The sequence below is a fragment of the Mastigoproctus giganteus genome, chromosome 1, assembly GCF_048544385.1.
Source record: "Mastigoproctus giganteus isolate SK-2022 chromosome 1, ASM4854438v1, whole genome shotgun sequence".
Lineage (NCBI taxonomy): Eukaryota > Metazoa > Arthropoda > Arachnida > Uropygi > Thelyphonidae > Mastigoproctus > Mastigoproctus giganteus.
The window spans coordinates 259,309,054-259,326,293 of NC_143575.1; the positions used below are offsets into that span (position 1 = coordinate 259,309,054).

Below are 17,240 nucleotides of genomic sequence, written 5' to 3' on the forward strand. Positions count from 1 at the left end.
TTCGTGAATTAAGAATTTACGGATAAAGAAACCACTAGGTGGCGGTGATCACAATTTACTGATGCGGGATTTATCTAAAGATATAATTACTATTAGGAATAAAGGGAAGGGTTTTTGCTTCTGTAAACGTGACTACAGTAGTCGCAGACAGTTTTTAAATTTCTTTAGTGGGGCAAACTGATGATGTTACCAACAGCGAAATCTAAGTGGGGAGCATTCAAGGAACTAATCGTGGAAACTACTAGGCTTTTCATAGGATTTTTACGAAATATTGTTCAAGGTTTAGGCCTAAATGTATGTCAGATGAACTAATGAGGCTCGTGGCAGAGAAAAGAAATGCATGGGATTCATAAAAATTATCAGGTGATACAGAAGCCTATGGCAGATATAAACTAGTCTATAATCAAGTCACAAAAGAGGTTAGGCAAGCAAAGGCAGATTACGAGAATTTTTGGCAAAGGATGCTAAGAAATACAGCAACAGCTTCTTTACTTATATAACCTGTAGAAGGATGATTTTGAATCAGTTTGGTCAACTTGATATCGATGGTTCTACTGTTGATGATCCTGCTCAGACAGCTGATAATCTGAATGAGCATTTTGCATGTACATTCACACATGAGAAGTTATTGAGGGAAGAAATTGCCAGTAGATTATCAAACTGTAACAGGGTCCTTAATGATATTGTAATAACTGAGTGGAAAGTGAAGGAGAATTTGTTGAAGTTAAACATAAGAAATGCACCTGAGGCGGATGGAATCAATCCAGTTTTATGAATGGAGGCGGCAAAGGAAGTAATCAAAGCCTTAGCTATAATTATGAGAGAATTCTTAGACTCAGGGTTCCAAGCAACAAGTAACGACCATCCAGATCATCGTGTCAACCACAGGTATGATGCCAAAGACTCTACATAACAGCCTAGCAGGATTAGGTCTCCCAGCGAACACCTACAAGGAATGCCAGAACGTCGCAATCCTGAACATCTGTAGGACAGTCAGAGAGTTCCTCGACAAACAGTAACACCAAACATAACAACAACTACCTTGTGTACTTGGTAGCAATACTCGTCACGAGGTGGCACCCCTAATCAGGCAAAATAATATAAGAGCAATAATAATAATAATATCTGTACAAGTTCACCTGCCGATTTGCATGTTGTGGGAGCTGAAAACTCGAAATTCCGAGATCGGCTAACTGCTGCCTTGATTGAGGAGGTCTTTAAAAGTTCCTCGAACCATACACTGGAATCGAACCCAGACTACATATATATATATATATACAGTCTGGGTTCGATTCCATTGGTTTCGTACCATTTTAAAATGAGTGATTTTACTGAGCACAACTCCGCGCATAACAATATTTTTAAGTTAAAAAGCAATTTTCCTGCATGAAGGAGTAACTATTAGAGACAAAAGTAAAAAAGAAATAAAATTATTTTTTATAAATAGCACTTTTTATAATTTTTAATAAAATAGTATTTTACATTTAAATGCACATGAAATTTTTTTCCCTCTTTTTGATATGCAACCGTCGATCAAATTTTATTAAATTATTTTCATAATTCTGAAAATATATAAAATATTTGCGAACCAGTGAGACCTACAGAGCTACTAATTTAATTCGAGATAATATGGGCTTACAGATAATATTGTATTTAATCTCAAGTTGTTTTTTGTAAAGCTGTCAACTCCTCAAGCTCTCCCCCCCCCCCCCCACTGCGGCTGTATGAGAATATAAAAGAATTATTATTATTATTATTTCTAAATTTATATTAAACTGCAGTGAAAATTATTAAAATATGTACGATTTTTTTTTTTTTTTTTTTTTATTAAAATAAACGCAGAATATAGAGGGCTGTTGCTACACAAGGAAATCCTTTTTTTACTAGTTTTATTTTTGCACAATGTTTTGCAATAGCTAATAATTCATTCCTCACTTTTAACTTCCTCAAATCAAGGAAGGAAGGAATGAATATTTCTAAGAATGTAGCGGTGTAATGAAAGAAAAGTAGTAACCCGGATGATAAATTGCAGCACATATAGCCAGCCATCGAAAACGAAACAACCAAACAACGCCAGGCTAGCTCACTCGCTTATCCTTGCCAAAGCAGACGAAATCTCGCTTGCGAAAGCAGACGCGCACTCAAGCGTGACTGACATGTCTTCAGGCAGAATAACCCGCTCTGAACTGTAGGTGCGCCAATATACTGTGAAGGTATGTACTCGTCTGGAAAACTTTGAAAATATATTTAGAGTCAAAAGAATTATTAAAAATATATTTAGAGTCAAAAGAATTATTAAAAATATATTTAGAGTCAAAAGATTAGTGGTTCGTTTGGAGAGGTACTAGTCAAAGCCGGTATAGCAACTTTTGTCATTAGCAACTGTTGTTGGCTAATCTCGGGGTTTTTGCTCCATGAGTTATACCAAGGCTTCATCTCGCAATCAAGGTCAGTTGAGTAACTAGAATTTTTGGGTCCCTATGCAAAGACCATTGAAGGGGTTCCATCTCTATTTTTATTAACATGAAACGTTAATAGAAAACTGTTGGTACATTAAAATAAGTAATTTAATAATCTATAATGTTATAATTTTGCGAATTTATTCATTTGGTTCTTATTTAAGAATTCATCTTCCTTGCCTTTATGGTTTTAAAATTTCGAATTAGTTCTTTGAGGTCCATTTTGGCGGCTTTTTATGCAAAGGCGCGTCTTGGTAGCTATGCCCCTGTTACCAGTTATTATTATGTTCAAATCTTCTGTTTGTCGTTGTAATTCTCCTCTGTACTGTACAATGCTTTGCAAAAATATGGGTAACCCAGTACTTCAGCATGGTAAATTTATGTCTAAACAAATAAAACAATTGTGTACAGCTCGCATTATAAATGCATCCCCGGTTATATTGCAATTATTATCAATTAAATTATGTTTACGTTAAATAATTGTATACTTTTTATTTAATATATTAATTAATTTACTTATATTCATTATAATAATTTATTAAATGTTGATTATCTCCATTGGCTTGTTAGGATAACTAGTTTTGACATACCGCTTTTTGTCAAAAATTGCTGATTTCCAAACATCATTATTCAGCCAGCAAATTGGTAACTTTTTTGGGTAACCATTAACGTTGTCCATTAATGAAAAATTGTGGCAATTTTTCATTAACAGATAACTCTGCACTTTTATTTGATAGGAATTAGAAGACCCAGCCGGTGTCATGAAAATGCTCTCCAAATCACAGGCCCTTACGGGTAGCACAATGGATATAATCATCATTCTTCCCACACAAGGTGGAAAAGGATTATTTTTGCCAAATTCTCAAACTGCAGACCTTCCAATTCCCTGCATATCATTATTATTGATGTTCCTGCGTCTGAACCTCTTGTAGTAATTCCTGCTAATCATTGAACTTTCACTTCTCTGTTCTTCCTGACCGTTCAGAACAGCAATGTTTATCCCTTATTCTGCAGTAGTTTCTACTATACACATATTTACCGTTCGGAAGACGTCTTCTTTCAAATAAATTTTAAATATACCTCAGAGATAATGATCTTGGATTTTCCACTGATTTCAGTTTTCTTCTTTACAGAAGTTCCTACAATTTGAGCTCCCACAATGAACCCTCTTTCAATGTGACTCTTTTCTCGTGTTGCAGTTGTTTATTTATCAATATTTATATGTCGTAATAATAATGTAATATGATTCTGTTTTCTATATGCTTTCTAGAGGAGTCATTTCTTCTTCCTTCCTCCTCTCCTCTTCCTCTTCCTTCTTCACCTACGTGTAATAAAATCAATCTAAAACTGAGCTGACGTACGGCCAGTAGCGTAGGAATGCCTTGTCATTCGGGCAGATGCCAAGGGCACCGGCCACATCAGTTCCGTGCCAAGCTATTTCAACAACCGAGGCTAGCAGACGAAATGCGCTCCTAGGCGATCTCGCATCAGGATGCAGGGCCGCCGCAAGTGGGCGTACGGGCGGCAGTTCAAGAGGGCGCCGTCTTCAGTCATATGAAAAACAAAGTTTTTCATATGATTGAAGAGGATCTAAATTTGTCGGTAATACTACCAATGGTAGTATTAGTGGATCTAAATTTGTCGATAATACTATCAATTTCCTATGCATTAGGAAATTGATAGTATTATCGATCGGAAATTGATAGTATTATTACCTACAGACGATCTGGCTTGCCTGCACAGGCCAAGTTTGTGCAGTCAAACAGGAGCGTGCGTGTGTGTAGCCAACCGGGTTAGCCAGGTGGGTAAAGTGCCTGCCTTGCAACCCAAAGGTAAAGTGTAAAGTGTAAAGTGTGTTTAGGGTCAAACGGCACCAGGGGTTTCCCCCATCTCCGCGTTGCTTTCATTGTGAGTGAACCAGTTCGCTGGGAAATGCCAGAGATTTAAAAGTGTATGGATATTGTATATGTGTAATGTCATGTACCGTTGTTCATCTGGTCGTTTAGCCGCTGGACCCCTACTGAGGCCCAACGTTGCCCCACTTTCTCCCCGTGGAGGCAGACCAGGAAACACCAGTAGACTAAGATTTACTCTGGCAGGTCCTGCCGCTTAATTTCCTGAGATTTCGGCGGCTAGGACCTTAAAAAAAAAAAAAAAAAAAAAAAAGAGGAAAAGAAAATTAAAAAATAAACTAAGATATATATATATATATATATATATTTATTTTTTTATTTTTTTTTTGGTAAATTCTATGGGGAATAACGCTAAATTTTTGCAACCCAAAGGTAGCGGGTTCGAATCCCGCCTCGGGCTTGAATCAGAGTAAAATGCAAAAACTTTGGGAGGTGCATTATGGCGACAGAAGCCGGTGCGCCAACAACTAACAAAAAAAGAAAAAAAAGGAGCGTGTGTATCCACATCTACGTGCACAGACCTGTCTGTGCATGTAGATGTGGTTTTCCCAAATATGGCACACACAAAGAACCTTGTGAAGGCGCACTCAAAGTCGTAAACAAATTCCCTACTTGATAAAATTGTTCTATAATTATTAGCTTCATAAATTCTGATTGTAATTGATTCCTCTGACATCGGTAATTTCCAGATTCTTGGTTATCACACCCAGGGTCCTGAGCTGGATATCATCATTCTTCTCTTTTTTGGTGATTCCCATCTACTTCTCTCTCTCTCTCTCTCTCTCTCTCTCTCTCTCTCTCTCTCTCTCTCTCTCTCTCTCTCTCTCTCTCTCTCTCTCTCTCTCTCTCTTAGGGTAACTTGGGAATTTTGTTTTGGCTGGTGCAGCATAAGCTTCAGGCTTCCTTGCACCATACAGCTAATAATAATAATAATGAGAGTGAGCAAACAGCATGTTAGACAAAAAATCAAACACAGTGAACGAAACGAATAATTCATATTTAATGCACCTTAAATTCTTCACTACCCTTACTTAAGCTGTATGAAGAAATTCTTCTTCGCTACCATCTGAATACATACTGCATAGCAGCATACTGTAGATCTATATGCCGTACAGAACGTAATTTTGAAGGGACCAATCAGGCGACCGTTTCATCAGCGCATGCTCGCATACTGGATAAGTTAGAAGTTATAAATAATGTGTGTATAGCGTTTTTGTGCTTGCTATATTATTATTATTATTATTATCTATATGGTGCAAGGAAGCCTGAGTCTTATGCTGCACCAGCCAAAAAAAAAAAAAAAAAAAAAAAAATTCCCGAGTTACTCCGAGAGAGAGAGACAAAAGTAGAAGGGAATCACCAAGAAGAGAAGAATGATGATATCCAGCTCAGGACCCTGGATGTGCTATGCTCATACTCACCAGATGTGAGCCCCTAAACATAGTGGTCGCGCTGGAGTATAAACAAGAATTACACATATATGCTCAGGAATATTTTCTTCATACTTATCTTCATTGTCCTCATCGTCTTCGATATTGTCACTATTTCTTAAATATGACTTTTTTTTTTTTTTTTTTGAAACTGTCCAAAATGTCGGAGTCACTCCGATATTCAAATACAGCGACCTTGTAAATAGAAATAGGGGAAAAGTATTGCAAAGTGAGGATGATTTGCTTCCGCGAAATAACAATGACAACTTGTTGGAGTAAAGGAAAACCACTCTCTCCTAAATCTCTGACAGGGTGCTTGCAGTAGAAGGTTGACCAGAGCCTATTGCAGGAGAAGGTTGCCCAGAGTCCGAATGTGGAATACGCTTTGATCTGCTCACTGGCTATGTTTTCAATTTCAATTTCAACTGGCTATGGATACACAGAAAGTAGTTGACCAGCTCGACTTCTCGGTATGTAGGACAGGTTAGATAGTTGGATAGGTTTTAAGGGTACCACTAAGTTTCAGATGGTAATCTCTTTAGCTCTTAATTCGTGCTTTGCAACAGCCCTGTGTCCTAAATTGCTTGAATGCTAGAGGTGCGAATGATGCGTACCCAGTTAAGTCTCTTGTGATCCATTCGTTATATGAAAAATTTTCTTCGTTCTACTGAAACTATTTTAAATGTACTTACCAAGGGGTATTCAAAAAAAAATCGCTAAATAGAAAAATTCGCGACCTTGTACTTATTATTTGATTTTACTAATTATCGAAAAAAGGCGCATAGCCACGAATTTGCCAAGGGCTCCAAAAACCTAGCTACACATCTATATGTACCTTACCTGGACTATTTGTGGCTATCACAGTGACTAGGTATGGTAAAGACCCGAGATTGATCACAGTAAAAACAGAACTTTTATGAGATTTTTTTTATATTGTGGTAGGGTTACTCTGTCTTGGAAGGAGGAATAAATGGCTTGCCTTTCTTCAAGACGCCCTGAATTTTCATCCCGCAAATAGGAAAACCCGAAAAACACTACACGCAATTTATGGACAAAATATGCCCGGTCTCTGCTCTGGCCCATACTTTAAAATAATCCCCCACCCGTGATGTATTTTATACTTGTAAATTGTGCAGTCCTCGAGCTTGTTTGCAAGAAGAATCGAATTCTGAGAAAGAAAAATAATAATAATAAAAAAGTTTCTTCCCTCCCGACAGAAATATTTCTCAGTCGTGGTCGAGAAATGAATTCAAGCTCTGAAATGATATTGCAGAATGAGTGCAAACAATTTATTTCTGTGGATTGCTGTATGTAGAAGTAAGCGGAAATATTTATCTTTTTGGAGATAAAAAAATGTGATAATTTGATTATTGCAGTCAAAGTCCAATTTTTTAAAGCCTGTACATTAACGCTAGTATCTAGAATTTAGAAATAATCAAATTTTATGTATAACTTCATGGTTAAAACAAATAAAAATAGTGGAGCACGTAGAAATATTATAATGAATTTTTTTGAATGTGTAATGCGTATTGGAATGTAAAGTTCGTAACACTGAACACGTACCACAGAATCGTGTTTTCCTTGCTATCAACACACATATAGACATCCACAGATGAAAGTTTGTTTATTGTAGGGTTTTTAGAATCATCAGCGATTTAGGCCACATTGCGCAGTATTTACAGACAATACAGTAGTCCATGTTCTGTGGTCGATTCGTGAACGGTAAGAGATAAATTAGGAAACCCAAATCTCCGAAAGATCTGCGCCCAATCTCCAACAGTTGCTCTTTACTTAAAATCTTTGAAAAAGCGATTCAGCCAGCAATGGCCCAGAACTATTTTGGTCACAGGCCCGAGTACTTCCATACCGTTTTGCACAAGAGATCAAAAACCACCAATCTTCTAGATACTCTCTTCAGAATCCAACAAACCTTCCTCAACAGCAAATCCCAGATCGACATCATCTTCCTGTACATTAAATCGGCATATGACAGAATATACCGTCCAGCTCTGTTTACCATACTTAAGCACTACTTCGGTCTGGCAGATACCTTGCTTCAGGGGTGTGCTTTCAACTATCCTCTTCGCAGCTGTTCTGGAACGTTTCCTAGCATGTAACTCTAACTTTGTTTCTTCTTATTATTATGAGATAGAGAGAGAGAGAGAGAGAGAGTCAGAAGTAGAAAGGAATCACCAAGAAAGAGAAGAATGATGATATCCAGCTCAGGACCCTGGGTGTACCGAGCCCATACTCACCAGATGTGAGCCCCTGGGGGTATATATGCCGATGATCTTAAATTATACGTGAGTTCTAATCATCCTCATCACAATTTTGATATTAACCATCTGTCTAGAACCATTCTAGACAGATAATGAAACTGGAAAACTACCTAGCCACAATTCGGCTGCAGTTGAACCCTTCCAAATCTGCTCAACTACCGATAACCAAAAAAAAAAAAATAGTCAAAAATGATCTTCAAATTTTCGTTAGCGCTGAAAGGGTTCAAAGGGTAACTTCCCATACAGACCTAGGTTTCACCTGGGATGTTGGACTCACCTTCCAGCCTCACTTTGCCAGGATGAGAAAGAAGACATATTAGTATTAGTAATTAGTATTAGTATTAGTAACGGCCGCATGGTGCAAGAAAGCCTATGGCTTATGCTGCACCAGCCAAAAAAAAAAAAATAAAAAATAAATCCGAACAAAACAATGATAAAAACAAAAAAATAAAAATAAATAACTAAATAATAATAATTAATAAAATAAAAAATAAATAAAAAGGAAATTAAACCTATCATCCTATGTGCTTCCCTTACCCGAAAGTACTATCCAGATGACCTTTGAATTTCCCCAAACTCTCGGCCTCTACCACCCATGAAGGCAACTTATTCCAGTAATTTATAACTCGCTGGCTAAAATAGAACTTCCTGCAATCCAATCTAAACATTTCCCCCCGTAACTTGAATTTATGTCCCCTAGTTCTAGCATCATTTGTAATCTTGAAAATTTTGTCCTCATTCATTTTACTGATGCCTCTCAGAGCCTTAAACACCTCAATCAAATCTCCTCTAAGGTGTCTAGTTTCCAAACTCTGCAACCCACATATTCGAAGTCTTTCTTCATAAGGACGCCCTTTTGCCGATCTCACCAGGCGAGTTACCCTTCTTTGCACCCTTTCAAGAAGCTCGATGTCTTTCTTCAGGTGCGGTCTCCATACTTGAACACAGTATTCCGAGTGTGGTCTAACATAAGCCTTATATAATGGGATTATCACGTCCCTATCTCTACTTGCAAAAGTTCGATAGATCATTGATAGGACACCATGGGCCTTCCTTGCAACCTGTTTACAATGCTCAGAGAATTTCATGTCTGACCGTATCGTAACACCCAAGTCCCTTTCCTCCAGTACTGGCTATAGTTGAACTCCACCAAGTGAATAAGTTTTTTTGGGATATGCAGCACTTTGGGCAGTGCGTCAGGAGCTCGCTGGTGTGCATGCTTGTTCGGCACATTCTGAGGTGCATTACCACAATCCCTCTCTACGCATCTTAAATTTGGTCATCTGCTCCTGCCTCCCACCTAAAAAAGTACCTCAGCTAAAGTACCATCCTCCAAGCTAATCTGGGCATCAATCCCTGGAGACTTCTCATCACGAAAAGAAATACACTCACGCTAGCTCGGCTTATCGCAGGTCGAATTGATCCTCCGTATATATCTCCATTAATCTCTGAGCCAAAGAAGACAAGAGAAGAACACCCCGATTCCTGCCTCCCTCTGTGGTTTAACCTTACAAACATTGATTCCCTTAGGGACATGTTCCCGGCCAATTGCCTTCAGATCTACAATAAATTAGGCATCCGCCCTGATAAATTCTGTGAGGACAAGCTCTACAGAAAGGAAATACTTAAGAACTGTTACCAGCTATTGAATCTATGACGTCAACCTACACCTGGACTTTTTTGCCTGCTGCATTTATCTTGCTGTTTATTACAAACTTTGTTTTTATTTCCAGCTCTTGTAAGTTCATCTCTCTAAAAATGTCCGGTCGAGCACGCACGTACTCTTGTAGATTGTACGTGTGGTTCCTCGCACCTTAGTATGTAAATCTCACATCCTCGTGGCACATTGCCATCCCTGGATGGCCCACAGTTTTTGGGGTAATAAATTGATAATAATAATAATTTTCTGGACAAAAAACAGTTTTCAGGAGAAAAACCATGGGACCCACTCCGGAGCCATGTTGTGAAAAAGGCCCATAAAAATACCTCACGTCATCGATGGGATTCGAACTCAAGTCTTTTCCACCCGGTTTTGAGAGGACGGAGTTTCCACCAACTGTGCTACAAACGAGGGAACAAATGAAAGTAAAGTAGCGTGTCATGTTGGTTTTAGTTCGCATCTGTGGACGTATATCAAATTACATCTCTTAAAATCAATGTTTTAGTTGTGTGTGTGTTATTCGGTTATTTCCCTCCCCCCGTTAAAGATCATTTCAGAAATATAGTATAGTAGTTTTGCCACTTATCACTCGTTTCGAGAGGTCTACTTTCGATTCCCATCTCGCGTCAGTGACGGAGGAATTTCTGAAGCGTTCTTCAATCTTGAAGCGTTCTTCAATCTGAAGCATTCTTCAATAGCTAGGGTTTGTTCGAGTTTTTCAGCCCACGCATCATGAAAATCACACCAGGAGAAACACCCTTGTCAGACAATGCACATTGATGCAATATGGCCTAGGTTGCATATATGCCTAACACATAACAACAACAACAACAACAACAACAGCCTCCTCAATACAATGGTTATGATCACCATCCTGCCACACCGTAAAAAGGCAAGGTTCGAATTCTTCTCTGTCGACTGGAGCAAATTTTTCGGCTAATTTTACAGCATGGCCGAGTTAGTCCTTTTCGGACGTGGTCTATTTGTTTGTTTCTTTCTTGTAGGGTTTCGGACGCATCAGAAACTTATATATACTGTATATAGTCGTGTGTGTGTGGTCGAGTTGCCTGGTTGCTGGACAGAAAACCTCACTTTCTGGGAGAAAGATCATGACCATGAAAAACTAACTCAACCACCTTGTGAAAAAGGCATATAAAAATCATCAACGGGACGGGATTAGAACTCAGGTCTTTTCCACCCGGCGAAGGATGGCGATTCTACCAACTGTGCTACAGGCTAGAGTTGTATAATTTATATACTAAAGACTCTGTTTTTAATCCGGAAATCAAGCTTATTTTTCTATTCTTAGATGTGTGTGATGGACGCCTAGGCAACTGAGGTTATAAAGGCACGGTAAATTGTGTCCATAATAATGTGTATTCTTCATTTAGTTAGCTGGATGAAAACCTCGACTTCCTGAGAGAAATTCCTTGCCTGCGATGGACTTAGCCATCTTCTAAAAATCATAAAAATTCCACAATAAAGACAATCAAGTAAAATGACGAAAGAATACATGTCATTACAGACACTGACGAATCATAGTCGTAGCTGTCTTGGTCCTTAACACACCTTTGAGCAGGATCTACCATTGACCATAACAACACATTATGCAGATATCACGCGGCTAACAAGAATATGATATTCTTTCCCATTACATCAAAAAGTCTCAGAAATGTTGCATCAACTTTGAGGCCAGTGAGAGCTGGCACTTGGATTTGTTCACTTTGAAGCCAGGTTTATCAATGCTACCCTGGACCCAACACACGTTGAGTTCTTAGATGTGTGTGTGATAAACGCTTATGCAACTGAGGCTATAAAGGCACAGTACACTGTGTCCATAATAGTGTGTATTCTTCATTTAGTTTGCTGGATGAAAACCTCGACTTCTGAGAGAAATTCCTTGCCTGCGATGGGCTTAACCACCTTCTAAAAATCATAAAAATTCCACAATAAAGGCAATCAAATAAAATGACGAAAGGATACATGCCATTCTTTGAGCTCAGATTGGCCTTATGAGATCATTCCTAAAAGACTTGCTTCGGTAGCGTATCGTGGGATGGGCTATACTCCCACTCCACTTATTTAAATTATTTACTTACCCAGTTCAATTTTTGCCCTCGTGGGTAGCACAGTTGGTAGAATCGTCGTCCTTCCCACAACGGGTGGAAAAGACCTCAGTTCGAATCCCGTCGATAACGTAAGGTATATTTATGGGCCTTTTTCATAACGTGGCTGAATTAGTCTGGCTCAGGCGATGGTAGCATGGTTTCTTCTTCCGAAAACTCGGGTTTTTTGTCCAGAAAACAGAAAATCGACCACAAAACACGCGAGTTACAGACAGTATACTACAGCAATATTTTTATGGCCTTAGTCAGTGATGCTCTTAAAACCGTACTACAACAACAAAAGTTCAATTTTATGTGTTCATCTGCTGTAACAAATGTAAATATTTAATGTTGTTCATTATGTTGATGATAAAGATGATCTTTGTTTCTATCCTCCCCACTGGCCAAACCTGACTGTGCCACAGTCATCGTATTATCTTTATTCTTTATACTGTAAGGCATATTCAGTTGATTAGAGCTTTTATTTTTTTTATTTCCTATTTCAGGTGATTTTTTTCCTAACTGATTTCTCTATATAAAATAACGATGTATGGTGTTGATCCTTACAAAGAATACAAAAAAGTCTATGAAGAACCTTTCGATGGAAGGTCGTATATTGAAGGCATAGGTCAAGAAATGGATGATCTAATAATATTTTATCTGAATAATCTTCATAAGATATTTGACAATGGTGAGAATCGTACTTTTATAATGTTATCATTATAATATGTGGAATTTGCTTTTTGGTTATTAAGATAATAAAAAATATCTTACAATAGTATTAAATTAAGTTAATTTTATAAGCAGACATTTATCTTGCTAGAACTGTTTTCAATTGCAGGAAACAGGTGTGTTTTCTCGAATAAATAAGTTTTTTTTGTTTCGTTTAAGTGCCAAAGCAACTTGAATTGTGTAGTGGCCATTTGGTGGGAACAATGATTTGATAGTTCAAAATTTGTCAACCACTACATTAATTTCTCATCTGATGAAGATTAGATTATTATTATTTATTTATTGTTATGATTTGTGGGCCCTCGTAGGTAGCACAGTTGGTAGGATCACCCTCCTTCCCCCACCCGGTGGAAAAGACCTGAGTTCGAGTCCTGTTGATGACGTGAGGAAGTTTCATGTACATTTTTTACAACATGGCTGAGTTAGTCATTCTCAGGCGAGGGTAGCATGATTTTTCTCCCGGAAACTCGGGTTTTTCTTCCAGCAAACAGCAAATCGATCACAGAACAGACTCGGTTTATAGACATTATATACGGCGCAATATGGCCTAACTTTCTGATGCGCCTGAAACCCAACAGCAACACTGTAACACATGCGTGAGTGACTTTTATGGTTTTTCATCAGCATTAGAAGCAAAAATAACATGGAACGGGATAAGAGAGAGAGAGAGAGAGAGAGATAGGCAAAGTACAGTATATTGTTTGGTTTTTTTTTTGTTTTTTTCATTTTTGTTATGCGCGTTTAATTTTTATTTTGTTACTTTTTTCAGGACAGTTCCAGGGATCCAAATGTATTGAGATCGGGTGTGGACCTACAATCCATTCCATTGCATCTGCCAGTCGTTGTTCTCATCATATAATTACAAGCGATTATTCAAAAGATAACATTAAATTTGTTCGAAAATGGGTAAAGAATGATCCAGATGCTCTGAATTACTCAGTTTTCTTGAAATATATTGCCCGTCTGGAGGGTTTCAGGTATTTGCAAATTTTTAAGTGCTATCTAAACAAAACAAAGTGCTATCTTCTTCATTAAAGAAGGATATTTTTTTTAACACAATGCTTAAAGATTGCTTAAAAATCGATTCTTATTGTCATATTTTCCTATTTACAGTGATCTAGATGCTGGAATGCGAGAGATAGAATGGAGAATTCGAAGCACTTTAAAGTCGGTTGTTTTTTGTGATATTTTGTCAGCCAATCCCGTTCCTGTTGAAGTTTCAGAGAAATATGATATTCTCATCACATCACTTGCACTGGAAGCTGCATGTCCAGATTGGATCGCATTTGGAAAGGCTGCCCAAAATCTGGCTTCTCTGCTTTGTAAAAATGGAACGCTAATAATAATGGGTGTGCTTGAGGAGACCTTCTGGATGATAAAGGACAAGCGATACCCATGTCTTCCTCTGACTCAACCACTTATGGAAAAATACTTTTCCGAAGCTGGCTTTGGAAACTTTGTTTGGGAGATCAAGGACCGAACTGACACAGCTTACGATGCTGCTGATTATACACAGCTTTTTTTTCTAGTCGCCAAGAAACTTTAAATTATGTATTACAGCCAGACTAATGTTCAGTAAAACTTTCAGTTCTTGTTAAATAATAATAGTTAAAATCTTTTTTCTCTGACAATGTGAACGTGTGCGGAAACATTAATAATAGTCATAAAAAAATCTAAAAGACTTTATCTACTGTCCTATGTGTCCCATATTAGCCTGTAATAACAAAAGATGGCACTTATCTGTTATCTGAATTGGAACAAGTGCTCCACTCCGGAAATCCTCTGCAATGGACATTAAATGTATTTGTCAACTTTTATATATTTACAAACATTAATCTACACTGTCATGGGACACTTGTAGTTATAAGCAAAATATTTATTTATACAAAAAATTAATGGCGTCTGGCCATTAATGTCTGCTTCGATGTATAGTGGAAGATGTTATTTTAGAAAGTCAAATTTTTTTGTCGATTATTAAACATGAATTTAATTACTTAAAAATGTAATATATCTAGGCTTGGCTCTGAAGATTTGCATGCCAAGTACTGTAGAACCCTAGTCCCCCATCTCATCGGGCCTGTGTACATCCTTCCTCCTTTGAGGTTTCATGAACTCCACTAACAAAGAGAATTTCCCTGTCTTAGACTTGCCCTAATTCCAACAGAATTAGGGTAAGTGTAAATCTGAACTACACTGACGATCTTTAGTTTTGTTCCTGAAATTAGCAATGTGATTTTCAGATAAGCAAGACAAATTTAAGTGTTAGGACAAGCTGAAGATACAACTTGAACTTTATCATCAACCCTTAAGCCCTTAATGGAACTATTGCTTGAAACTTCATAAAGATCAGGGTAACATTCCAAGTAAAATTCTGATTTGGACAGAAGATGAAAATAGGCTTCATGCAGAAGTAAATACTGTATGTAGAAATCGATTAATGGGGGCCAATTCAGTTTTAAAAAAAAAACTGGATAACGTTCATAACACTCAAATGCTAGACTCAAAACAGGATGGCTTTCAATTGTTTAATCAAATTTGAACGTATTTGAACCTGGCATTGCGAAATGGATGAGCCAATTTGAATAAATGGGCAAAGAAGGCCTTTTAAAGGTCATTTGTAGATTGTTCCATTTAAGAATATCAAGGGTTTTCTTTAACGAGAACTACATTCACCATCGAATGTGGTTCTCGTTGAAGAGAACCACCTTCGAGTCTCATCCAAAAAAAACTTAGATGTCCTGGACGGGTTTTCGCTTATTATTTAGACGATCTGCAGAATTTCAATCATTAATCGTATACTTTATTCTCTAACGGGTCTCATCTCACCTTCGAGTCTCATCCAAAAAAAACTTAGATGTCCTGGACGGGTTTTCGCTTATTATTTAGACGATCTGCAGAATTTCAATCATTAATCGTATACTTTATTCTCTAACGGGATAATCACTGCATTGCAATCTACCATCCAGATTCGGTATAAGCTAAAACTAGACTCCCAAAAATTCCTGAAATATTTCAGACCCATCCATTTTGATTTCCCTTATATAATAATTTCAGAAAGCTATATATCCTTACGTGATCAATGAATATTTCTAACTCTGGTCATCACACATCATGTAAGTAATATGCAATGACCAGGAATATTAACTATTCTCTTCGCCACTCTACAGAATTCTGGCTAACTTTCGGAATATATCAAAACTGGGCGTCGATCGTTTACCTTGAAGTTAAATCAGCATATGACAAGCTACTCCCGTATGAAGTGCAATATATTAAGACATTAGGCGGTAATTTACAACGATTAGAGTGGTCCTCGGGGTAGCACAGTGGTTATAATCACTGTCCTCACACTGATGAAAAAGCCTCTGGTTCGCATCGCATCAATGACAACAGGAAATTTTATGGACGTTTTCACTCCATGACTGAGTTTGTCAGTTTCAGGACAGCAAGATTTTTCTCGCTGAAACGGGTTTTTCTTCCAGTAAACGATGAGACATTCACGGAAGTGTAGTGGAGGTTTTCTTTGAGCCGTCGTTGCAAAGGGTTTAGAACCAGTTTTCTTTCTAAATCCCAAATTTTCATATATACAATGAAAAACCTTTAATTGAATCTAATAACCATTATATTTAAGCAGTCCTTCTGGAAGCAGCCCACGAAACAGGGGGGTCTGCTTCAAGAAGGTCCTTTTGTAAAGGCGATATGCTCAGAACACATTCACCAAAATAAAACACAAAAATCTCTCCAATCAATATAATATCCTACCTAGTCACAAAAATTACTTGGTATACTGATTTAAATCCAATCCGTGACTCACTTTCCAGAATTGCTTTGAAAAGAAAAACTAAGCAAAAAGCCTGGTGGCTGTAATTTCATCATCTGGCACATTGAAAGATGTGTTTAATCAACAACAGCAAGATCGTGCATAAGTGAACTAGTGTATGCCTATATTAGGTGCACACACCACTAGTTTGGGTACCTAAAAAGTAAAATGTATATTAGAATACACAAAATTTTGTGGCAATAGAGGCACAAAATCTGACAGCACCTTATGGCTCCAGTTGATTTAAATGTGTCCTCATTACTGAATTATGCGCCATGAGCCAGTATCAGTATGTAAATCAAAGTTAAAAAAAAGCGGGCAAATACTTGCATATGTGTTTATTTTTCATCATAATCACTAAAAATATTTATGTTTAATCCATCACTTCATAAAATTTTGGAAACCACCTTAGTAAAAAGACTTTGGTTCGGTTGCTGTCATAACAAGTGATGAACATCATTTTCGACCTCTTATTGTGAAGCATCTCGTTAGACAAACGATTACCTCCAAGTTATTGTTTAAGTGGACCAAACAAATGAAAACTTAGGGAGGGGGTGAGGTCATGGCAGCATAGAAGCTTCCATTCCAAATCACCAACGGTCTCTTTGGTTTGAAGTGCTACATCGGACCTTGCATTGTCAGGAAAAAGCAGTAGTCTACTCCCCGTTTAGTTAGACAGGCCGGTTTTTTTTTTTTTTTTTTTTGCGAATTCAGTACCTACGTTTTTTTTTCAGAAGGCTGAAATATGATGCAGCATCTCCACACTTTTGAAAATACACCGATGGGCGAAAACATTATAACCATCTACCTAATATGATGTTGGTCCTCCACGTGCAGCCAAAACA

General features: G+C 37.6%; 1 protein-coding gene across 1 annotated transcript; it reads left to right on the forward strand.

Annotated features, from left to right (window-relative positions):
* Window positions 1-1,941: 1,941 nt before the first annotated feature.
* On the forward strand, window positions 1,942-14,395 carry LOC150091833 (nicotinamide N-methyltransferase-like). Its single transcript, XM_090385875.1, has 4 exons — window positions 1,942-2,213; window positions 12,353-12,537; window positions 13,348-13,555; window positions 13,692-14,395. The coding sequence occupies exons 2-4, from the start codon at window positions 12,393-12,395 to the stop codon at window positions 14,122-14,124; spliced, it is 786 nt and encodes a 261-aa protein (XP_090242001.1). The 5' UTR covers window positions 1,942-2,213; window positions 12,353-12,392; the 3' UTR covers window positions 14,125-14,395.
* The last annotated feature ends 2,845 nt before the right edge of the window (window positions 14,396-17,240 follow it).

Excerpts from the sequence above, each read along its gene's own strand:
- LOC150091833 (XM_090385875.1), top strand. The coding sequence starts at position 12,393 with ATGTATGGTGTTGATCCTTACAAAGAATACAAAAAAGTCTATGAAGAA. Across the intron at positions 12,538-13,347 it reads TCATAAGATATTTGACAATG|GACAGTTCCAGGGATCCAAA; the intron begins GTGAGAATCGTA and ends TACTTTTTTCAG. Across the intron at positions 13,556-13,691 it reads GCCCGTCTGGAGGGTTTCAG|TGATCTAGATGCTGGAATGC; the intron begins GTATTTGCAAAT and ends TCCTATTTACAG.